Below are 24,608 nucleotides of genomic sequence, written 5' to 3'. Positions count from 1 at the left end.
TTCCAGACAGACCAGTGACAGAAATGTTTATTCAAAATATCTTAACTAAGGTTTTCATTAATGAAAATATTTCAGATTTACCATAACAAATGATTTACTCTGATTATTTTTTTGCCTGTCTTTGTTGTTGGTTGTATCCAATTACTCTGCTTCCTGTGATTCATCCTCCTTATCCTCTAAATTAGCAGTTCCTGTGGAAGCAAAGAAGAAAAAAAAAAAAAGGAAAACTTAAAATAATAATATAAAATACTGGAAAATAACCCTAGTAACCTAAAACATAACTTTAGGATCACGCTGTCTACCACAATCCTCCTTCCCACTGCCTTTCACTGCCAATACTTGAACTTAACTGTTATACATTGTTTGTCAGCTGCCAGACAGACTCAGTACACACAGACTGACTGCCAGCCCGTCCATATGTAACTCTGGAATAGCCAAGGAATGTCTCCTATGTAGAGAAGTAGCACAGAAACATGGAGTAAGGATGGAACTGCTGTCTGGAAAAAAATGATGGTAATGGGACAGAAAAGGCAAACCTGCAAGAAACCAGATTTTGTTACATCTGCTCCTTACAGTTTGCATATTTTCTTCAAATCATTTTCTTTTACTATAACTTAATCTTGCTAAATATAAAGACGGGGAAGAATGTATAGCCTAAATAATTATGGCTGTAGACTTGTGCTGAAAAATATGTAAACTCCGACTCTTTAATTCTAGAAATAAAGAGCTGGAAAGACCTTCAAAAACACTTATCACATTGCTATGTTTTCATGCATTACAATATGCATCTGTACTGTCTCTGAGAGGGAGGCATTTGTCCTTAAAATATACAAAAAACAATAGGGATACCAGAACTACTTTATGGTAGTAGGCCAGAAAATTTGTTAGAATCGAGTTCAGTCAAAAATGACTATTTGAGTCCAAAAGACTTTGAGACAAACCAGGTTCAATGAACTTTTGCCAAATCCAAAGCAGAGCTATTCAGGAAACCTACTTAGATTTCTGCTGGATTTGATCCAAACCCGAGGATCCTGTAAGATATCAGTCCTACATACCAGATCAGCTAGTTGGCTAGTCTGCCCTTAGTTACAGGAACTCTATGCAATTTTCAAGTGAATAGTCTTTCAGATCTCTATGGATAGTGCTTTGCTTTAATCTATTGTAAAATGGATGGATAACAAATGGAGAAATTTATCTGATGTTTTCCTGCATCAGAAGCTTGTAAATGGTAACATTTAACAAATGCAAAAAGCATGGTTGGGTGGAATCTTATCAATTAAATATGAGCAAGCATAGCTTTTATGTTGCTTTTTAATAATTTTGTACAAAAATAGGCTTCTAAAGTCCCTGGTAGAAAACCTTAGCGTCCAAATGCCAAACCAATTTGCTCTGCAATAGGAACAATCAACCAGACACTAACTTTTGGCTATCCAAATCATAATGTAGAACAATAGTTAAGACTTGTTTCTTCAGAAGATTTTTTTTGTCTGTGTTTCCTGAGAACAGGAACACACAGTTCCAGTCACGACAAAAAAGTGGTGTGCTCGAATCCCTGAATTCTCCAGGGTCAAAAATCTGCTCTCTCAGTTTTGTACAGAAAGAAGCTTGCAAGTGCAGTCACCTCTAAACTCAGATCTCCAAGCGCTGTCAACTCTACACGTGCAGATAATGCCACACTGCAATATCACAAATTTGTACTGTTAAGGTACAAATTGAATTTGATTACTCAAAAAACATTTATATCTTTAGAGAACTGGTCTCCTTACAAAGGGTGGAGCTTCCCACGTTCTCTTCAGCCTTAAAATGGGTCTTCCAGCAGGAGCAGCATGTCCTCAGCTCATTGACATGCACCATTTCCAAACCTGATTGCTCATTGCAGAATGAGCATGCAAGCCCCATTCTTCACCTTGGTCCTCCTGAGCTTCTTTGTTTTCTTCTTCCCCTCTGCTTCCTTCATCTTCCTCCTCTGCATGCTTTTCAGGTCTAAAATCTTCACTGGATACTTCATGAGAAGGCTCGTCATCCCTACCGTCAGCGGTCTCATCAGTGACTGAAATATGAAAATTAAAAATACTGAAGAAAATTAATTCTTACAAATTTGCACTCACTGTTTTCATGCAGCAACTAATAACTGACTGAAGTCTGCAGTCTTCACTCACATGAGAAAACCCACAACATTTTCTGCAATTGTTCATAATGAAGTTTGTATTACAGGCCATGTAGACTAAAATGATTCACAGGCTTCCCAAGACAGTTGTTTCTTACTATGCCATGTGAGATAAAACTGACGTATATATATATTGTGCCAGTTATGAACAGACTTGGTAGTTTCCAATACTGAATATATGGTAAATAATAGGGAAAAAACATCTCACACTACTTGAAATTAAACCTGAAAAACATGGTTCCAGGGGATAGTCAAAGCACAGTTTCCAGCTGTCTGTCAGAACAAACCTGCATTTGCTGGCATTGTCTCCTCTCCCTCTACTGCTCCTTCTGTTTCTTCCACTGCTTCACCTGCTGCTGCTGCCGCCTCTGCTGCTGCTGGGAAGGCTTCACTGGGAGGTGTTTTTTTCACACTGGGTGTCCAGAGTGTTAATTCGGTAATTTCTGTTGCTTTCCATTTCAGTACAGCAGGTAACGAGGGTTCCTCTTCTTCTTCTTCCTCCCCTTTATCCTAAAAGACAACTCTTAAAATCCAGGATCTCATCTTACGGGTATTAAGGCAGTAGCTAAGATGATGTGTGCTTATGTACTAAGATTTCTTTACGTGGGCTCAAAATGGCAGTAAGACAGACTTTTAAAGCACTGACAGCTGGAGGAACTTCAGCAGTTGCACATCTTGGAAGAGAACAACACTTTGAACCTTGATGAAGTCAGTTTATCAATATTACTGATCTGTGCTTTCCAGAGTTCTTTTTTAAAGGTAAAATTTTAAAGGTAAAATCCCCCTCAAACAAAATGGCTGTGAGGGGCGTATTGACCATGTCTCCCCTTCTATGCCTGTCTACAGCACAGCAGTGGCAAATTAAGACCTGATGCTCTGTCTGGTAGATGCTCCACTGTCTTTCTCACACAGGAACAGAGGGGTAAAACAGCTCTTTCTGACTTTGTCTTTGATTATGGAAGACCTTGGAAAGGATCTAGGTAAATTACTGCACAAAGCTTATGGTTTTGAACTTTGAAGATAAAATTTTTCAATTTAAAAAAAAAAAAAAAAAAAGCTTTATCAAAATCTGAAGGAGCATTAGCAAAAAAATCACTACCTGTATTGTAAGCTAACTTCTCTTAACGTGTTCTTTATTTTAAATGGGCCTTGATTTGTAGTTACTTCAAGGAAAACAAAAGGCAAAATCTTACTTTAATCTTACTTTAGTGACAGCACTGCTCCTTGCTCTACATAGTCACTGCAGTATTCATATGAGACGAGATGACTTTTCCTGAGAGTAATGATTTTCAGAAGTTGGATGCTTAACCTTAGGTTCTTAAATTCGTATTTAAACTCCCACACTAATGGCCTAATATTCCAAAATCAGGACATCCAACGATTCCCCATTGCCTGGGAATATTAGATACACATCGCATACTCATGCCAGCTGTTGCCAGGCACCTAAATACAAATCTGATACTTGATTAGAGGCTCCGTTGCTTTTAGCCAAAAAAGCAAATCAGTCTCTGTGTTTTGCAAATCTCTATCACTAATGACTTTTATTATTATTATTTTGTCCTGTCCTAGGAATATTTTTACTTTGTTTTACATAATATTTAAAAAATAACAATTTTGAAATTATTTAACTAGGACTTAGAGAATGGTATTTATGTACAGCTACATTTCGTGGTGGAAATATAGGAAGAGGTATCATTACAGCTGTCAGAACAAGCTGGCCTAAGAAAGCACCTGGAACAGAACCAGGGCTGCACATACTGCAGAATATGTATTTCTACTAATCACTCACTGCTCTTCCTCCCACCAGAGAAGAGAGATTATGTCTCCTCCAGAGGCATAGTGTATCCAGCAGTACTTCCCAAAAAGCATCATTTCTACCACAGGAATATCATTCTGGTTCTTAAAGCTAGTAGCCAAGCACTATCGATATAAAATTAGAGGTCCAAGGTGGAGAGACAGAAAAATAAAAAGTAAATATTGCTTGGAAAAGGTGAAATATACACAACAGAAGAAACTTGAAACTTAGTGAGATTATGTTATAAAAAAATCTCTAATGCAACAATTGTTTTAAGTATGTATTGGGAACTAATGTAACAGAGGTAGAAAACTCTGAGGTAAAATGTGGCATATTTTATTGAAATCAAAACGGTAATATTAATATATTTTTCTTACTTCTACAGCTATTTTGTATCATTTCAGTAAGAAAGTTCATGCTTGAAGGAGAAGGATAAAGAGGCTGTGATACCAGTCGCCCCCTATGATTAGTAGCTGTGAATATTAAGTTTCCAACAGGACCAGGACAATGACTGGACATGTTCCAAAATGAGAATCTTCTGGAAATTACCTTTTGCAGACATAGCATCAAGCAATTCAGAAATATAATAAGAAATGATTTTCATCGTTTTCTGGTGTGCAGAACAAAATGGAATACAGGTTAAATGTACAGACAGATTTAGGTTCTTTTGTGGTCTGAAACCACAGAAACCTAAAAATTTTGGGGTAGGTCCTGACTCTTCTCAGGTTTAAGGTTTAAGCAGAAAGCATTTCTGTCTGCAAGCAAGGCAAAATCACACCTTTTAGTTGTCAAAGTTTGTATAGTAGAGAAGCTAAAGAAAAATGTAAAATGAAACCTTATTTAGTACTAAAGAAAGCATAAATTTCCACCTTTTTTGACTGGTTAGATATAAGATACTTTATCATCAGTATCTATAAGGCCTTTTATTAATTACTCAGCAGTATATTCAATTTACTGAGTTCTCTGATATTCAGTATAACTTTTGTTATTTCATTTACCTCTGCTGACTGAATGTATTCACCTTGCTGTTCACATCCAATATCAAAGACATATTTTCCTTGACCTACAGGCTGCACAGAGAGATACAAAAAGGTCAACAGAACTATCAAGTCCGTAAATTCTAAGCATATAAATGTAAAATATGCTTTACTACAAAATTCATATAATAGTCAATGACAATATTGTACAAGTACCAGAGAGACATGGACATACTAGAAAAAGTCCAACACAAGATCACCAAGATGAACAAGGGACTGGAGCACCTCTCCTGTGAGAAAAGGCTGAGAGAGCTGGGACTGTACAGGCTGGAAAAGAGGAGGCTTAAGGGGATTTTTTCAATATCTATAAATACCTGAAGAGAAGGTGCAAAGGCTCTTTTCAGTAGTGCCCAGTGCCAGGACAAGAGGCAATGGACACAAACCAGAGCACAGGAGGCTCTGCCTAAATATCAGGAAAAACTTCTTTACTGTGAGTGTGCCGAGCACTGGCACAGGCTGCCCAGAGAGCTGTGGGGGCTCCTCCTTGGAGATTTCCAAAAGCTACCTGGGCATGGCCCTGGGCAGCCTGCTCTGGGTGGCCCTGCTTGGGCAGGGAGATGGACCAGATGACCTCCCTTCCCACCTTAGCCATTCTGTGATTCTGTAATACCGTTTAAAAGCAAAATCGCAGAAACTTGGCTTCCTGATCTGCAGATCAATGCAGTTTCATCTGCTACATTTATCGTACAAGAAATACTCCACACGAACATGAGCCTACCTTGTCATTTTAAATGCAAACAGATGATATTAAGACAATTCTATGCTAACTGTTCAAATGAATAGAGAATTTTCCAGCACACTTACATTTCCATTCAAAAACTTGCCCCTATATCTGTGGTTTAGGTGAATAAGTTCAGCTTCTCCTTCCTGGTTTCCATTTACCCAACCACCAACATACTTAGATCCAGTGTCTTTATACACATATGTACCTTGCCCATGCCTAAGGAGAAAAAAAAATCTTGCTTTATATTACCAAATAAAAAGAATGTAGTATGTTGTTATACATAAGGTATTAAGGCTTAATACCAACACCATCCAGTAACACTTGATTTGCTGCAGTCATCTACACTTTGAAAATAACCATCATATTGTAATGCTACTGGGTGACTTGAAACATCACTGTAAGAATGAAACAAACCTATCATTGTTAAACCATTCTCCAGCGTAGGTGTCTCCATTTGCATAGGTATATTCTCCATAGCCATGCTTCTGGTCATTCACCCAGCTTCCTTTAATGAGAACACATCAAAACTAGAGTGAGATGTGGTATATTTCATTGTGTTATATGGTGGCCAGTTTATAAAGCTATTATACATGGGTTTAGCTAATTTCTAAGTGAGTGGAAGATGCAACTTATTAGAGAAGGAAAAGAAAGCTATGACAGCATAATGATTGGCTACTAAAAAAAAAAATCCCACTTCCTCCCACTAAACACAAAAAATCTCAAATGAAAGGAAAACATGTCTATTAAACTCTAGGCGTATCTCATTTGTCTATCAACCAAAATACATTAAATCAAAGAAGTACTGATACTCCTTGGCAGAGAAAAGTTTAATTTATCATGTATCTGACAAATGGGTGAGAACCCCAACAGACAACGAGAAAAGCCATCAGTGGATGTAACAGAGTAGACAACAGCTCCACGTGCAAGATTATCCAATAACTTTCCACCTTTTGATCTGGGTATGTGTGTAAGAGCAATTCTCATTTAGGGACTAAAAAAAAAGTTTGAATGTTCTCACTTGAGATGGTTTTGTTCCTCTATTCAGATACTGTCTTTGCTCTTTGCTGCCAAGGAAAGACTTCCCCATACACAGAATTTCCAGGTTCTGTTATCTGTCTTGGAAGTTCTGCCTTGTGATTCCCTGCTCATTTACCTCCTTCTCACAATAATCCACATAAATCCCCATAAATAATTTTTTAAAAAAACACTGTTCTCAGAGCTTGTGAAAAAGAGATAAAAGGAAAATGTTACATAGCAAATTTATCTTCTTAAAATAATACACTCTTCACCATCTCCTAGTATTCTGGGGGCTGCAGAAACGTGTCTTTCAGTTACAGAAATCCTTGCAACTTCATTCTGTGTTTTACCTTCATATTTTGATCCATCTGGGTAAAAGAAAACACCGTGGCCGTGCTTTTTGTTTTGAAGATACTGTCCAATGTAGCGAGCACCATTTTTAAATCTGTACGTCCCCTGAAACATATTGGGGATAGATAAAATACGTGTCAGTTCTCGCTCTTGTTTCGATAGTGACCAGACTAACAGTGCTGTGGAAACGTGAGGCAAACGCTGTCTTCGGTGATTCTGCCTCCACCCTACCTGTCCGTTCCTCAAACTGTGCTCATATTCCCCATCGTACGTATCACCGTTGGGTAGCTGTGCTTTCCCACGTCCATGTCGTTCCCCGGCTGAATTGCGCTCACCATCATACTCCTGATGAAACGTGATAACATACAGGTTTGTGAGGGACAGCCCTGCCACCACACACACCGCTCAAGACCCCATGACCCCACCACCCGCCCTTTCCTTTATCTCCCGACCCTCCCGCACCCCTAAATCGGCCTCGGCCTCCTCGGCCTCGCTGTCCTCGGTCCCCTCGGACTCGGTCTCGGTCTCGGTCTCCTCGGTCTCGCTTTCCTCGGCCTCCCCCTCGGAGCTCGGGTCCGACATCTTGCGGCCGCGGCGCCGCCGTCACCCCGGCAACCGCGGCGCGGGGCGGGGGGGGGGGTGCGCTCCGCCGCCATGTTGCTGCCGTGGCAACGGGCAGGGGCGCGCTGCTGTCCCGGGTGCTGAGGGGCGGCGGGGCAGGGGATTGCTGAGTGAATAAAGGATTAGTCTGCCATGCCCTGCTCTGCGCTTCTTCCCTTTGCCTGGGCGGGGTGGGCTTGCCTGTTTTGTGCTTCTTTTGTTTACCTAAGGGTTGTGAAAGCGGCTGGTGAGCTCAGATCTTTCCCCGTGCATGGATCCCTGTGGGTGGATCCCACTGTAAACACACTTCCTCGGGTGAAGCCCAACAACCGTCAGCCCCAAGATCTGAAATCCCTCAGGATTTCAGCAGCCGGCTTGGCACAATGCTTCGGCCAGCAGAGTGAGACAAAGGACCTTGGTGTGCTGGGACATGCGTGGGCTGCCCATGGCGCTGCTGCTGGTGGTCAGGCTCTGTATTTCAGGGCACTTGGGACAAACTCTCTCTTCTTTTCTATGCAAAGCACAGCAGAGCCATCTGGATGGCTTCCCATCCCAATATGAGTACAGCTAAATGAATGTAGGGAGGCAAGAACAAGGCTCTCATAGAAGGGAGTGGCTCACAAGGAAGAGGAGAGGGTTGGTACACCATGGCCACCAAAGCTCCTTGGCCAAAGGGAGTAACTTGTCACTCCATCATGGCTCGTGCCTGCTTACTACAGCTGCCAAGGACAGGTTGCCTTGCTAAATGCAAGGAGTACTTCACTTCTTTGCCAAGTGGCAGTGCTTTCTGCCTGCTCCACAGAGCTTGCAGGAACCTGGTGGCACTGGGGGCCTGCCAGTGATAGCAGGGCTCCTGCACAGGGTGACCTCCTGAGGTCCCTCCCAACCTCAGCCATCCTGGGATTCTGTGGCACAGGCAAATCACCTCACTGTCATTTTGTGAGGTAATTTAATGGCTAAGGTTTCGCAACAGGAGCCACGAGAGGGTGCGCGTGGTAAAAAGCAGCTAGCCAAGCACTGTGCAGAGGTGGCGAGGTGTCTGAGGTAGGCAGCAAAAGGAGTGGCAGGTGGTTGGCAAATGTGTTGGAGGTCACTTTATAGTGTAGGTCAAAGATTTACCACCCAAAATAGAAGAAAAACAAGACCTCTATACAAAGATATGCCATATATCCAGGTCATTTTGTTGGTTTTTACAGATAGGAATCTAAACAGCCAATATCAAGGTGTGTCACTTTTGTAGCATGTACTTCTTCTGGTTTTAAGCTGGGCAAAGATGAAAAAGGCATCCTGTTCTTAGCTAGTAGGAACCCAGTGGGCTCCCCAGTTAGCACTCATTTGAGAGTGCTTTCTGTCTGAAATATTTAAGAGCACTGAAATTACTTTTTGTTAGCTGGCAGAGCATTATAACGCAGCTATATTTTTTATTAACTCAAAATCGTGTGGTTATTTCTGTTTCATCCACTTCCCCAGCATTTGACGAGGGAAGTCTGATTTGCATAATGGCTGCAGTGTTAATAGGTAACTGCAGAGTATGTAAATTACTACTCTAATTGCTTACCTCCTTCACAATTGGATCCAAGTACACTTTCCTGTAGCACTGGTGTTTTCTCCTTTATCACTCTTGATACCTAAGTTTCTTCTTTCACCTAAGGAAGGCTAAATGCCTTTATCTACAATAAGGTAATGTCTCTAACTACAAAAGCACTTAGTCTGTGAGTGGCACGTTAGCTGTAAGCAGACACTGTGACTCAGAGCTATAAGGGAAAACATGTTTGGGATGCCTATAGAGGTGTGCCCTGCTCAACCCAATGACAGAAATAACCGGATGTGTGTTGTAGCTTCAAAGTTCACGTAGCCAAGGGGACAGCTGTGACACACACAGGAAGCAGGGACAAGCTGTCAAATACACTGCCCTTCACTGTCACTAAATGTTCTTGGTGGATGCGTGGTTTCAGAGCCGTGAAGGAGGAAAGGATCTGAGGGAAAAAAAGAGTTCACTTGGCTTGTGAACCAGACAGGAGCTCTTTCCTTATAATTTCTCTAGAAATGGCAGATAGCACAAGCATCTGCATTGCAGGATCACACAGCTGATCTCAAGCACCATTTGAAGTTTTCTACAGCTAGCTGTCCTGTGAGGACAACTACAGCTTGTACGAATGCACATAATGACAAGGAGGGTATATTTTGTAGCTTCTGTTCTTCCAGCTGCATTTTGGTGTATTTCAAAGTCAGATGAAAGTTAAGCTCTAAGTATGAAACTCTTTAAAAAAGGGCTACTACCATCCTTATTTTCTTGTTCTTTTCCCTTTTCTGTCAAAAGACTGACATAATACTGTCAATGGTCTTAAGGTCTTGCTGATCTTGGACCTCTGGAGAGGGAGCCCCAGGGAAGAAACCCCTGAGGCTGTTGCTGCCAGAGATGTTTGCAAACAGGGAGAGGCAGCAACACAGCAAAGCAAGAAGCTGTGAGGCACAGGACCCTATCAAGTGCCTCTGGCAGGAGAGGACAACCTTGGCTTTCCCTTTAACCTGCTTTGCAGTCCTCCTTTTGAATTTAGCCAGTGCCCTATGGGGAGGAATGGCCAAAATGCACGCGTAAGGCCTTGCTGTGCTCCTGCCTGTCTTTGGACTTTATTCTCAGTTAGGAGAGGGGAGACTCTGGGCAGTGCAGGGACTTGGGGAGGAAAATGTTGTGCCAGGCCTGGCCTCAAGAGCTCAATTCCAGCATGGGCTGAGCTATGAAACCACAACGAGCGTCAGAAATGACAGTATGTGTTACCTCTGATGTGGTAAAGGCGGCGTGCTCGCAGATTCATGCTGGGCGTGCTTCGTTTTCTCTGCCCGCTGGGAGCTGCCTCTCCCACCCCCTGTCCTGCCAGGCGTCCTTTCCCCAGAGGCAAGCAACGCACTGTCAGTCTGCTTTTCTCCACCCAGCCAGGGACATGGCTCCAGGGGCTCTTCATTTCAAATCCTGCCATCAAAATAAACAGGGAGAGTGGGGGTAGCTTCCCTGGTTGCTGGTTTCAAAAGTTGCTGTCTTCGCTTTCCTGATAAACTGAGATTCTCAGGCCCATGCCTGGGGGTGCTAAGTCACTTGGAGTTGTGCTCTGGGCTAAATTACAGCTGCAAGTGACAAGTTATTTCTCTTGTTAGGGGAGGGGAGGCCCAGGCAAGATTATGGCTTTTGCCAGTTATTTAAAGAACAGAAATCTGCAGGGAAATACTTTGTTATTCCATAAAATATCTTCATTTACATCCTTCTCCTTTTAAAAGGCCAAACCACAGTCTGGTATATGGCATGGTCAGTATCATCTACTTGCAGACTGTAACCTGGAGTTGTCAGAAAAACTTAATGAAATCAGCTCACTTCCTCCTGAAACTGAAATATAAAGCAGGTTGACTTCATCAGCCTTTCAGAGGAAAATTGTGGGGTTAGGGAATTAAAATAATATCTTAAGGGGAGTTCTTGTTTCAGAATATACATTTCAGGTCTTTTTATTATTCTGCCATACATACTGTCAGACGCAATTAAAGAATTCAGAATATTCTGAACAGAATATTTTCGTAGGTTATGGGAGCAAAGAGTGGACAAAGTAGAATTTGCTGTCATTAACTTCTATATATTTTTTTCTCTCCAAATCAGAATGAATCCAGATTCGGAACTGTCAAAGTCCTTTGCAAAATGGGAACTCCTCTCCATACAGCTCTGGTTTAAGCCCTTTACAGGCCAAATGAAAGCTGCTGCTTAGTTTGTTTGCATGCCAAGCAAAGATAGCCTCTTTCTGTGCTTACAAGCAAGCCAGAAAAACAAGTAAATGACCTTTCTAGCCACTCAGTTCACAACTGCCTCCTCCCACCCAGTACACATAACATTGGGATATCCTGAAAGCCAGATGATAAGGAAAGAAAAGGTTGTATGAAGGCTATTGTTGAAATACTGGCAGTACTTCTTTGTGTCCTGGCTAAATTTAACCCTTCAGCTCCCTCCTGTAAAATGGCCAAGGAAGAGCGCGCTGTTGTATTTATACCCATATTTATACTGCCTCCCATTTCTCTGACCTTACTGCTAATTTTGAAGTATGGAGTACAATCTATTTCTCAGACATATTGGAAAATTTTCAAATTTTTCTTTTTCTTTCAGGTTTTCCTTTCCAATTAAGTGCAATTGGGATGCATACCTCTGCTACTCCATTTAGGAAATTATTGCTAATGTCTTTTCCCAAGCCTTTTAAGACAGTCAGCATTGCTACTTCTACCAAGAAAGCAGTTGGCATTCATGAGATAAAACGTATCTTTTGGTCAAGTAGAAGAATAAAGCAGTGTTAATATTAAGTTTTTCTCTGCAAATGAGTTTGTTTATTTAAGGAAACAAACAAAAAACAACCAACTAAACCAAAATGAAACCGCAAACCTAAGCCTCTTGTTTATGCACAGTTTATAATGACATAAAGATAAAGCAGCCCAATCCTTTTTTTTTTTACTTTTTTTTTTCTTTTTTTTTTTTTTTTTTTTCCCAAACATCTGAAGTTCTAATCTGGTATCTCAGAATGAATTCAACAGAGAAGAATGAAATGATTGAGGTAGATGGGACTACTTGGCTGCCTCCTCATTCCTGTCAGCTTGGATACCTCCATATTTTATCTTCTTATTCATGACTTTCAAGGTGATTGCTTTAGTGTAGGCTCTCCTCTAGTCTGCTTTCTATTATACCATGGTATTTGTAACTGTTCTGGTATTTGATTTCTATCTCAAAATGCCACTGTCCTCCATTCTCATATGACTACTCTCCAGTGATCAAATCCACAACCAAGGGAAATGAAATCTATCAGTAGCCTACCTCCCTGGTTTAATCTGCTTACTCCTCAGTAATTGTTTCTATAGCTACTTCTTGCACATCCACTCAGCCCTCTGGCCAATTTAGGAAGGGTAGAAATAAATGTAAAGTAACAAAAGAAAGTCTCCTGTTTCCTGATGGAAGCAGAATGAATTCTTCAATATAAGATCCTCAGAATAAATGTTTTTCTTTTGTAATGTTAGATGGTATATCTCTTGGTTTGCATATTCCATTTATAATAAAACTGCTTGATTATATGTATTAATTCGGCATTGTCAGTACCTTCTTGACCATTTTTTTCTGTGAGCAGGTGGCTGAAGGTACAATAGAGCTGTTTGGTCTCTATCCAGCAATCTTACATCCTAACTACAGGGCCACAGATCATCCCCATAACAACAGGGCATATGCAGTAGATTTGCCTGGGACTTCATCCAGTAGGTCTTACCCTAATAGACACCCATGTTGCTATAAATGCTTTTTTTACAGGTCCTTCTTTAGAAAATATGAGGTGATTTCACAGTTCCACTCTCCACCCTTCTGGAAAGCCCCCACAAGTGTCAAAGTAGTGTCCTACCAGCAAGACTGACCCAATTTTTCTGATTCTGAACTGACAGGCAATTCTTCGGCTTCAAATAAATGCCATATTCCTAAATGTCTCCCACAATTGCAGCAATATCTGTCTTTAGCTAGGAGTCATGGTGACAGTTTTACTGCCACCTCCATGTTCTACTGGCTACAGATTTTCTTTGTAAGCAGCCTTTAGTACCCAGGTACTGACCTGAAAGGGTCAGTTGGGGGAAAGGCTGTGCTGGCACCGTGGTCCTGTCTGCCCATCTCTTTTCCCGAAGACAACTCCTGGTGTTTCTCACTAGCTTCGTTGCGAGCTAGATGTGGTGATAAGTACCGGTCTGGAAATCGTGCAGTCATACTATCGTGGCACCGTGCCAGAGCTAAAAATTCCCATCAGCAGGCAGGACACGCCGTGCCAACTCAGCTCTACAGCTCCCAGCCCAAAGCTGGCCTACCTCCAGCCCTGTCTGAGGATGGCTGAAACAGGGCTCTACCTGTCTGCTCCCGTCCATACAGACACATCCTTCACAGCCTCTTTCTTTTTTGTCTCTTTGGGTATATATATACGTATATATATTTGTTTGCCAAAGCCTGATATAGCCAGGCTATATTTGGATTGCACCCAAGCGCTGATGTGAATTGCTTATACAATATCCCAGCTGCTCTGTTGGGAAAACAAAGATGCAAAACCAATAAAGGCAACTAAAAGCCATGATTATACCAGTCCAGGGAATTCTGCTACTTGCATGGAATAAAGTCTGAGTAAATATTACTTCCTATGTAGTAAAATGCTATCTAAAACCCATTATTATGTAAAGAAGTTATGAACTTTTCAGATCCCCTAAGACAAAGAGGTCTCTCGGTGGCTATACAGATTAGCCTTTCCCATCTGTGCAACCAGGAATCATAAAATATGCTCATGCAATTTGCTGGAAAGAAAATAAATACATTAATCAGCTAAAGGATGCAATAGTTTGTATTCAGACCTCAGTTCAGCCGACGTCACCTGTGCAGCAAACAAAAGACTATGCTGACATCCATTGACTTCAAAGTGTTTTGTGAAGTCGGGACTGGAGATGTTAAAAGCACCACTCTTGTTCAGCAGAAATACAATCTAGCTGTCCACTGGGAAATTAGGTTATATTTTCAGAAAGAAGTGCCAGCAGAGGTGTAAGTAAGCATCTGTCGGTGCATATACCTTTACTTTTGTTTGGTTTGGCAGAAAAAAAGCACGCCCTTTCCTATTTCTTTTACTATGAATGTTGCCAGAGGCTTAAAAAGCCAAGCTGCTGCCACAATTGCTACCAATACAACTATTTACTGGACCATATCCTTCATTTGTGTTTTCTTCTAGAAAGGAACTGGCAAAATTCCCTTTCTGTTCTCTTCTGCAAGGCTCTAGATCATATACGCTATTTTTAAAAATGTTTTTTGTGCCTTACTTTTTAACCACTCCCTCCAGGCCATACATTTCTGTCTGTCTCCAGCTGATGTCTGGCCCTGCTTTGCTGCTCCCCACCAGCACTCTGTTGCACAAGCAGCAGCACAAAGCTCCCGTCACCCATTACATGCATATTCTTACCCTTTTTTGCAGGCTTCTATCAACTTTAGCTGCTAGTGACTAGTGCTGGCACAGCAGAAAGCACCTGTGCCAAGTGTAGCAGCCAGCAGGACTGGGAGAGTACCTGTATTTTAATGGGAAATGCAGTTTCTACTTTAAGTAGGAAAAATACAAGGTTTTTTATGTTGTTTGGCTTGTGCTTTTTGCAAGTTGCTTGTAATGGAAGACAGAAAGATACTTAAGCAAGGCTAAATTCTTTAAGGAATTAAAAAGAGCCAAGCCAAAATACATTTTAAAAATATGAGGATCCTGCACGATGGTGGTAGTTGCCATGATAATTTGGGGTGACTAGCCATGTACACAAACAAATGCACCATGATGGGTCTGACCTCCTCTGCTGTAAGGAGGTAAATCTTCATGCTTTATTGTGCACGGTGGTCCATGCTGTGCTAATGTAAGACTTTTTGATGCTGAGTCGCAAGCTTTTGCTTTCATCTCTGAATCAAGATCGGCGAATTAGAGGAATTATCATCATCAAGAATGTTGCCTTTTAAAGGAGGAACTTTGCAGCATTTGGGGGAGAAGAAGGCAAGTTTTTTCCTATGTGTGTGTTGTTTTTTTGAACCTCAGCTTCAGGACTCACAGATCACAGCTAGATAGCCGTGAGCCTGAGCAGGAGCCAACATCTGCTGGCGACAAGCAGGAAAGCAGCAAGAAAGCAGCACCCAGAGGCATTTGAAATGGTGCAGTGTAACCCTGAGACCCTTGCCCTCGCTATTTGAAGGGAGAAATGCTGGGCTGCCCAGCGATGAAACCACCACAGCAGGGGCGAGCTTCCCACCCCTGCAAGCCGGGGACGGCACATCACACGGACCTTCCTCCATGCTTTCCCTTCCCTCTCCTCAGACCAAACCCCAAAACCCGGCGGCAGCCCCACATTTTCCCCGTCAGTTTCCCGAACCAGCCTGCCCCCGGGGGGTTGGGGGGGGCTCCATTTCCCCCTCAGGGCCCTCAGCGGGGCCCGGAGCCGAGCCGAGCCGAGCCGGGCCGTGCCCGCCCTGCCGCCGCGGGGCGCTCAGCTCCCCCCGGCATGGCTGGGCTCGGCTCGGAGCTCCGGGGAGGGGCCCGGGCGGCCCGGCAGCCTCGCCCGGCCGCTGTGGGCTCGGGCACGGAGCAGGAAGGCGGCGGAGGGTAGGCTCGGAGGGACCGGGAGGGACACGGAGGGGACCGGGAGGCGGGGGGGGGGTGCCGTCCACCTGCCGCGCCCCCCCGGGGGCCGATCGGGAGGCGGCGCCCGTGCCCCCGCCGCGCCTTTGTGCTCGTCCCGGTGCCTCGGCTTCTGCCTCGGCCTGAGGCCGGCATGAGGCAGGCCGGGCTCCCTGCTGCTCCCCGGAGAGCCCAGCGGGTCGGGGTGCTGCTGGTTGGGGTGCGGGGTCCAGCGCCTGAGGTCTGTGCCTCAGGGCGTCTGCAGCGCCTGCCCCCGTGAGGACCTGAAGGAGCTTCGCGTGGTGCCTCCCAGCACCCGGAGTCAAGGCTTTTCAGGCATCTTCAGCGGGAAAAGCCGGTCCCAAATGACCCTGTTTTCCCCCAACAGGGGGGAGCTGAGCTTCGTGTGGGACGCCTTGAAGGAGCAGCGTGAAGTTTGGGAGGTAAGTACAGGGCGCAGAGGATGGCAGCGTCGCCTCACGCGTGGCAGGAGGAAGCAAGACTGCTCGCCTGCCATCAGGTGAAACGGGTACCGAAAATGAAAGGCCACGTCAAGAGGCTGAATTTCGTCCTCAGCCTTCGTTAGTGAAACCGAAATACAAAGGGCGCCCTGGTTATTTGTTGTGGCCGCAGCAGGATGTGTGCCTAATAACGCCTTCACCAGTTTTACTGCCACGAGTTTCTTCACTGTGTTACATTTATTTGTCAATAAATGCACAACCTGCACGGCAGGGGAGCTTGTGGGGTTACGGGGACGGAGACATGGAGCTGAGAAGTAAGTGAGAGCTTGGGTCACGCAATGCTCTCCAGACACGGTAAGGCCAGCGTCTGCGTCCCCGCCTGCAGAAGATAAGATGAAATCACCCCCTGCCAAGTAGAGTTAGGGTGTAGCTCCCGAAAGGCTGCTGATAGTCCAGTCCTTGGACTGCTGGGGCCTCCGGACTCTGGATTTACTGTAAGGAGTCAGGAGGTGGTTGGTGGTGGTGTGCTTTTTGGTGTTTGGTTTTTGGAAAAAGCAGGAGGGCGTGTGAATATGCGCTGTGCAGCAGGTGCACAGCCTCCTGCGAACACCTAGCAATGAAACCTTTTGTGAGATGGGTGAAGTCTTTTTGAGACTGTTTACACTAAAGCTGTTAAATAGTAACCTAATAGTAACCTGTTAAACAATTCCTTTTCTGTGATGGTGATTGCCTTATCCCATTATATTTAAAGGGAACCATTTGAAGGGGCTTAAGATATCTTCTTTATTTATTTATTTTGCTAGCTTCTTGCTTTTTTTTTTTTTTTTTCCCAGTAAATATTTCTGCCCCCTCACTTAGAGTAAGGTCACTTAAATAATAGCTCTGTTGTTTGAGTTAACTGAGAGGGGAGGTGGGGTTGGGATTCTGAAACAGGTGTGCTACGGGTGGAAGAAGCTGCTCTGTGGTGGCTGGCCGTGCCCACCTCTTTTTTCCTCCTGCATTTCTTCTCCCACTGGAGCTATCCAGAGCTTACTTCAACCAAACATGAAATGACCGATAGGCATTTGTTAGTTTGAAATTCAGCTGATGTGACAGCTAGCCATTGCTGCGGTGCCACCTACAGCCCCTGTCTTTATGCTCCTGCTGCTTCAAATAGCAGTTTTGTGGCTGCAGAGTGAGTTCATGTCTTCTGTTGGATCAGCTGTTTCTCAGGGCAGGTTTTCTGATAGATCAGCCGTTTGGACCATCAATGCATGGCTGCAAGGTCTGGCACGTAGGGAGGTGGGAAGCTATGGTTGGGCTTGGACGAGGGGTGAAAGGTAAGGTTATACTCTCCCTAGCCCTAGCAGCCACAGCGAAGAGGTAGGAAACTCGTGGCAGGAGAGGTGGGAATGATTACGGGGTTTGCTGATTAATTGCACAGCCTGATTCAGGGCAGGGGGGGGAGGTGGAACATGCCGAACAAGATTAGCAGGTCTACTCGCTTCCGGAGAAGGGAGATGTCAAGGACACTGAAAAATTAAAGGTATGACAAAAATATGTGTCTGCATAAAGGACCAGACCCTTGGGCTTTTGGTGCGATAGTCTGTTAGGTGAAGAGGTGGTAGTTTTCTCCCACTTAAAAGGAAAAAGCCTGTGTGGATACTGAAGTTTCCAAGTTGCCAGCTTTGACACAACAGAATTGTGTTCAGTGTTGTCACTCAGCTGGCTGCGGACAGACAATCAGCTTTGCTTTCTGTAATAGAGGAGAGGAGAGAGGCTCATTCATCTCCCTGTCATGTAACAGCCTCTAAAATTCCCAGGTTAGGACAGACCCTTAGTGTTGGCCAGTGTGTTGGCTTCAGAGGAGGTTTCCCTATAGCTCGCTTCCCCTTGTTTGCCAGGGAAGCTGGTCCAGGAGCGTGGCAGTGGCTGGAGCTGGCTTGAAGCCCGCTAGCTGTGCTGCCAGCAGGGTAGGGGTTACGGTGCTGATCCTGGTCAGGGAGACTGCTGCTGATGGTCCTAGTCCTACCTCGTACGTCATCTACCATCCTGCTGGGAGGGCTCTGCTGTTGGCACGCAGGGAGGCTCGGTTTGCTGGCATGGGTTGCAGGCACTCCCTTTGCCCACAGAGCCTTTTGTCATCTTACAGCTGACTCAAGACTTGCTGCGAAGTCACTGCAGCCAGTTCCTGTTGCAGTACCTGCAATAAAGGATACACTGCGTTTTTGTTTCTGATGAGGGGTTTTGGCCAGATTTTGAAGAAGCAGGAGGAACCTTTTGATGTTTTAAACCAAACTGGATCAATGCTGCCGTGGTCTCACAGTTTCCCTGCATGTCGCATCTACACGCGAGCCTGCTTTCTCCTTTGTGCTGCCTGACCCCTGGGTGAGCTGATGGGGAAACTTTTGGTTTGTTTTTCCAAGTTTGCTGACGATTTGGTGCTTTGTGCAGCACTGGTACTGGGACAGGGGAATCAGGCTGGAGGAGGGAGTGCCGGTCAAGTCTTGCTGGCAGCATTGTTCAGCCACACCGGACCTCAAGCTGGAGGGTTCTATGTTCTGGGCTGAAAACACTACAGTCACCTTTGTAGCAAATTTCAGCCTCGTGGATGTTTCTGATATGTTAAAATAGATCTTTCTAAGGTGGATAATTACCTATTTGTACTCTTTTCTGGGACAAAAGCAATGTTTTGATGTCAGCAGGCTTTGGAATCATGTTCTAAGTGCATCTTTTCCTTCTGCCCCTGTTACCTTATCCTGTGCTTGCTTCTCAAAATAGATTATCCATGATAAAATTCAGAAAAGGCTGCAATTTTTCCTGGCTTAGAGTTCTCCATTACACATTTGATATCTAGAAGTTATGGTAATGGCTTTTATCTGGAATAGGTCATTGCAGTTGAAATATTGTGATTAGAAAATTTTATAATACCTTGATGAGAATATTTACTTACCAGCTTTTCTTATTTACAGATCAGCAATTAACAGAAACAGGGTAAAGAATTGGAAACATAGTGACTGAAGGTGAAAGAAAAGGATCTAAAGAGAGATCTTCCGAGTTTGTGAACAGCCTACAATTGCACAGCTCGGGGAGGATCTTTGCTACACGTTCTGAACAGCAGCTAACATTTTCACAAGCGCGTAATCGTGTCGCCTAAAATTTGATACCAGCTGTAGATGGCTCAGCTTCCTCCTGGGATTCGCTTCATCACTTCATTTTCACGAGATCAGTGGTAAGTCTTCAAGTATGGTGCTGCTCTTTATTTTAGATTATATGAGTTTGTGTCTGGGGAAGATGATTCTGCTGCCTTGCTCTGTTTTTGCCTTTTCATCGCTGGGTATATACAGCAAAAAAAATGTAGTCAGTTGTAAAACGTGAGAAATACTTATTTGTTATAGAAGTATTTGTCAAGTGTGCTAGACAGTAAATTCTTTTGTCCTTTTCAAGTTGTGCATTTGAGAAGATAAATTTCATCATTCTGCTTCCAAACTCATAGTTGAGGGGGATTCTCAAGATTAGCCTTCTTGTATTAATAAGAAGTACATAGTCTTCCCCATAAATTGATGTGTGATACAGACCTTTAGAATTATGATCTTAGTTCTTGCTACTGTAATATTTTTTTTAAATGCTTTTGAAAGTTAATCCTTGAAGGTGGATGGCATTGGTTCTTGTTCTTTTGGAGAGAGAATACTGAGTAAATTGTGTGTGAGTAACAAAAAACAAATGAAGGACCAAGCAATTCCCATTGGAACAATTTATCACATACTTTATTTAGTAAAGCAGCAAGGACAGAGTCATTGTGTTTTTATCACTCATGAAGATGCCTACAGTAATGGGAATGAATAACCCAGCTCACAGGATAACTCACTTAACCCACCTTTTTTTTTTTTTTTTTTTAGTGTCTTTGTGAGTATGCCTGAACTATAAGACAAAACACTTGTTACATAGAAGTTTATTAGGCAGAAAATGACTGAGGATTAATTAATAATCAGGGACCATACTAAGGAATCAGATTGGTGTATGTATATATGTGGTTTTATTTGCAGATTTTTACATTAAGATCAAGGCTAGAAGGAGACAGTAGATTTGCTCTGATCCCATTGTATTGTTAAAAGTAGAAATCCACAAAACACTCTCCTTACACAGGGAGGGTTTAAGGAGATCAAACCGATCAAACAAGATTAGTTTGCTGTCTTTGCCTAACCCTTGCAGTGGCAGGGAGTTTGAGATTCCCTTATAGTTCAGATGAACTGCAGGAAAAAAAACAAGGGTGCCAGCAAGGTGTGAGGGGAAAAAGTCCTTTCAATCCCAAGGCTTGATAATTATGTTCATGTGCTCTAGTACACACTGTCAGTGTCTGTCTGTACCTCAGTCTCTAGAAGTGGTTGATTTCTGTTGATACAGAGGAAGGCAAAAATAAAGCGAAAATCCACAAAGCAGTAAGGAAAGAAATGAATAATAATCCATGGGAGTTAAATTGACAACTCAGCCATCACTTATGTCTTAATTGTAGCAGAAACCTGGGTGAGACTGTGAAAAATGAGATCTGACTGTGTTTAATGTTGAACTGCCTTTTAGTAGCCCGCAAAGAAAGGTTGTAAACAAGGCAGATTATCTCTGTAGTATATCACAAAACTCCTGTCCATGTTTGTACATCACAAAACTCCCTTCCAAAGCCAGAGCAGATGTTCTAAAGCAGTACTACTGCTAGGGTGGTTCTGGCTGTTAGAGAACATGAGAAAAGTTCTTAAACTATTCCAAGGTTACAAATGACTTGTGTAACATTTGTATGTAACAGCAGTAAAATCCAAATAAAATCACTTTCAAATACGTATCTATTTTTTATATTATAGGTATAGAGCCTTCATTTTCACTCTCACCTTCTTCTTGTATGCCAGCTTCCATCTATCAAGGAAACCTATCAGTATAGTTAAGGTAAGCAAGGTTGCTATGTCGTTGTTTAAACATCCTTCAGCTGTTATCAGAAGAGGAAGCAGTCTTCTTTTTCAGTGCTTTCTTTTGTGAAAGACAATGTTAAACTTTAACTTGGAATGGTTTTAAAGATGAAAACCTGATAAAGTTGGCACACAGTGACATTTACGTAGTAAACGTCAGTGACACCACTCCTAAAATACTGTTTGTACTTCTATTCTTTGGAACAGCTATGCCTACACTTGAGACTATTCATGTGAATTAATCTAAACTCTAGGCATGTAAGAGTTTACAGCCTGACATTCTTATGTTTGAGAAAGGCTCTTGTAACTGATGAGTTAAATGTGATAAAATTGAGTTAAATACGATAAAATTCTACCGACGTTTACAAGACTGTTCCAAGTGCTGTTGAGCATCGTATTCATAGTTGTATATACACTTGGGATTTTTTGTACGTTGCTGCACACTCCATGGGATTTCTTTTTTTTCACTTCTGTTCTCAGTGAAGCTGGTGACAAAATATTATCTATACCTTTTTTTTATTATTATTATTGTTCTAATCTCATGCATCTGTAACTTGCCAAACACAAATCAAATCTCCCAGGGTGGTTATATATAACTGATGAGTAAAAATGGGCAAAATAGCTTGATGTTAGTGACTAATTTTGAAATCCTGCAGTGTCAGAAACACCAATTCACTGTAGCATATTACTGGCCAGGTGATTGCTTTTAGACATAATGGTGGCTTCACTCAGCAAAATACCAAGCAATTAATGACTTACAATTTTACTGGTTTCAGTGGATTTGACACAGGTTTATGTAGAACTAGAATTATTAATTTTGTTGCTGAATGGAGTTTAACGGGGTTCTGTCACGAGTAAATTTTCAGTCTCAAATTTCCTTTCTATAACAGGGAGAGCTGCATAAGCATTGTGCTGCTTCACATGAAGTTGAGCTCAGCTCCTACAGAGAATATGCTGCCCAGATTCAGCCTGTCAAAAAACCATCTAATGCATCTCAGTGTGGTTGGGAACCATTTGGTAAGGCGTTTTTTTCCTTTTTTGTTCTATAACAATGTGCTGATATTAGTAATTAGGTTATCTGTCTCTTGCTATCCTTCTTACGTGGAGGGATTCAGATGTATATGGGAAGGGTATTTTTTCCAATGTTCTCGTTAGTTTTTCCAAAACAAGTTATGTCAAGACTTAATGTCTTGCCTGCACTAAAAAACTGACATTATTTTACCTGTTAGAGCTTTGAGATGGTTTCGGTAGAACACTTTTCAGTCAGTAAATGGGACTATGTAGAGGTTTAGATATGTCTTTAGAATGTTTATTAACGAAGAAGAGGGGACAGAATAAAATAAATCATTATGATTTTCTGCTGTGTTAGTTCAAGGTTCAGCAGTAATTTAAATGAAATTACTTAGTGTTTATCTAAACTGGAACTTTTCAGAGTCTCTCTCTGCCAGAAAGATTTTTTTTTTTTTTTTTGCAATGTTAATGAAAAAAAATGTGGCACTTTATTACAGAACAGAGTTGCTAACTTATAAACCTGGTCTTTTACTTAAAAAAAAAAAAAAAAAAAAAAAAAAAGTGAAGTTCCTTACAAAGTAACTTCAAATTTCATTATATTTGAACTTAATAGAGATTTTGAATCATTCCTTGACACTTTCATCTCTGCCAAGAACATCTGTGGAGTGGAGTGGTCCATTCTATCAGTGTGCTAGTTCACTCCAGTCTATCTGGCAATCAGTAATCCATTCTAATTGTTCTTTAATTATCAAATTACAAAAAAAAAAAAAAAATCCCCCTCTTTTCCAAGGTAATTAGAGATCTGAGCTCTTGGTTTTCTGTGGACAGAATTCTACGTATTAACTGCCTGCTGCAAGGTAGTCAGTATACTGACATGATGTAGTTCCACACGTTTTCCAAATGCTCTGGGTTGCAGTAAAACTTGATTGCTGTTTCTTGCCTCTTGACCGAGGGGAGACTGCGCTTGCTTGTCTAAACCACTAGTTAGGTTTCTTAATTTTGAAAACTTCTGACTTCATGTCCTTCTTTTTTCCATGAACACATGTGTTATTGCAAAGCTGCCCCTCGGGGTGTGCCCTAGACTTGTTCTTTCAGCATAACTGGCAAGCTGGTAGCACCACTGAAAGAGGAATGTTTTAATAACTTTGCCTTTATTCTCTCAAAGTCAGTGGAAATTGTGGCTCCTTGCAAATACACAAATTGTCTGTCTTGGTATGAGCTCACGTCACTTGAGACTAGACGTGGTGTTCCTAACTGGGTGGAGTCCCGTCTGCTGCATCCCTGCATCTTCCAAGTGCCATTTGCTGTGGTTATGGTCATTTCTTGTACAGAGCTGGACCTTTTTCTTTTTTCTTTAAAAAAAAAAAAAAAAACAGTACTTCTATCACTGTGCTTTGTGAGAATTTGGAGATTGAAATGTGAAAGATTAACCATTCTATAAATTGTATTAAGATGACTACTCAAAAGCGTGGATGATGATGGATTATTTAAGCTGTTTTGGCTTTTAGGACCACACATTTGAAACATATCTTTCCACTGTGCTTTTAAGAAGGCCCTTTAAAGTTTAGGGCTTTGTTTTGTGTTATTTGTTTGTTTTGTCTAAGGAGCTGTAAGAAGAGGGGACCTTGTTAATAACTGTTGTTTCTTCTTTCCTAACAACTCAAATGAATAAGGTGGAATTAAGAGTGTGCCTAGCAATATGTTCCTAATACATTACAGATAACAGCATAAATTGTAGATTTTTGTTATTGTTGTTAAATGCGTTTTGCATAATGCACGCTTAAGTGCCTTTTAAAAGTGTCCATTTAAAATTAAATGTCAATGCATATTCACTAACTTTTTTTTCCTATATTATGTAAAAATGTTGGCAAGTTACTGCTATGTTTAGACTGATGATTTGTTTTGAAAATGTATTCTTAGATAAGAATAACTACAAGCAGTTACTGGGAGCACTGGATTACTCATTCCTGTGTGCATATGCAATTGGAATGTACTTAAGGTAAATCTCCCTCTCGAAAGGCTGCTTTATCACTCACCATCAACATAGGTGGCTGTACTGCTTCTGAGATGTCGTCCTCTCTGATTGTAAAGTTTCTGATGGAGAGAATGAGAACTTGGATGTCATTCTCCCACTTCTGTGCTAGTTGCTGGGGAAAAAAATGCAAAATCCTGAGTTCCCAGTGGTAGCATACCTGTTGGTATGTAGAAAGATTTTTACCCCCATCTGACTGCCTTATACAGGAATGCTTTCGAGCTTGTGGTCTAGCCTGTCTTCCTTCATGTTGCACTGGAGCTAGGATACATATCCCCAGACTTTATCTGTGTCAAACGTGCATATGT

The 24,608-nt window shown here is 42.3% G+C and overlaps 2 protein-coding genes across 5 annotated transcripts in view; one reads left to right on the top strand and one right to left on the bottom strand.

Moving 5' to 3' along the window:
* On the bottom strand, nt 1–7,725 carry RSPH1 (radial spoke head component 1). The gene is made up of 9 exons (XM_084497530.1): nt 7,554–7,725; nt 7,323–7,436; nt 7,091–7,196; nt 6,138–6,228; nt 5,804–5,939; nt 4,961–5,032; nt 2,455–2,677; nt 1,907–2,050; nt 1–191 (listed from the first exon to the last, which is right to left on the bottom strand). Exons 1-9 carry the CDS (start codon nt 7,671–7,673, stop codon nt 142–144), a joined length of 1,056 nt encoding a protein of 351 aa, XP_084353656.1. The 5' UTR covers nt 7,674–7,725; the 3' UTR covers nt 1–141.
* Nucleotides 7,726–15,747: 8,022 nt separating this feature from the next.
* SLC37A1 (solute carrier family 37 member 1) overlaps nt 15,748–24,608 on the top strand; it is a 33,454-nt gene continuing 24,593 nt past the window's right edge. For 3 of the 4 annotated variants that reach the window (XM_084530622.1, XM_084530621.1, XM_084530619.1), the window contains exons 1-6: nt 15,748–15,847; nt 16,251–16,305; nt 19,275–19,534; nt 21,156–21,237; nt 22,148–22,274; nt 24,189–24,267. In XM_084530622.1, coding sequence (XP_084386748.1) covers nt 19,479–19,534; nt 21,156–21,237; nt 22,148–22,274; nt 24,189–24,267 — 344 coding nt within the window. In that variant the 5' untranslated portion in view covers nt 15,748–15,847; nt 16,251–16,305; nt 19,275–19,478. Of the gene's footprint in view, nt 15,848–16,164; nt 16,306–19,274; nt 19,535–21,155; nt 21,238–22,147; nt 22,275–24,188; nt 24,268–24,608 lie in introns of those variants that run through there. The other variant, XM_084530620.1, reaches the window with a different exon arrangement.

The sequence above is a fragment of the Aythya ferina genome (assembly GCF_964211825.1).
Source record: "Aythya ferina genome assembly, chromosome: 1".
In the NCBI taxonomy this organism is placed as follows: domain Eukaryota; kingdom Metazoa; phylum Chordata; class Aves; order Anseriformes; family Anatidae; genus Aythya; species Aythya ferina.
The sequence above is the reverse complement of the archived record's forward strand: the minus strand, read 5'-3'. Positions and strand labels throughout refer to the sequence as shown.

Excerpts from the sequence above, each read along its gene's own strand:
- RSPH1 (XM_084497530.1), bottom strand. The coding sequence starts at position 7,673 with ATGTCGGACCCGAGCTCCGAGGGGGAGGCCGAGGAAAGCGAGACCGAG. Across the intron at positions 7,197-7,322 it reads ACAGTTTGAGGAACGGACAG|GGGACGTACAGATTTAAAAA; the intron begins GTAGGGTGGAGG and ends AATATGTTTCAG. Across the intron at positions 5,033-5,803 it reads GCAAGTTTTTGAATGGAAAT|CCTGTAGGTCAAGGAAAATA; the intron begins GTAAGTGTGCTG and ends CTCTCTGTGCAG.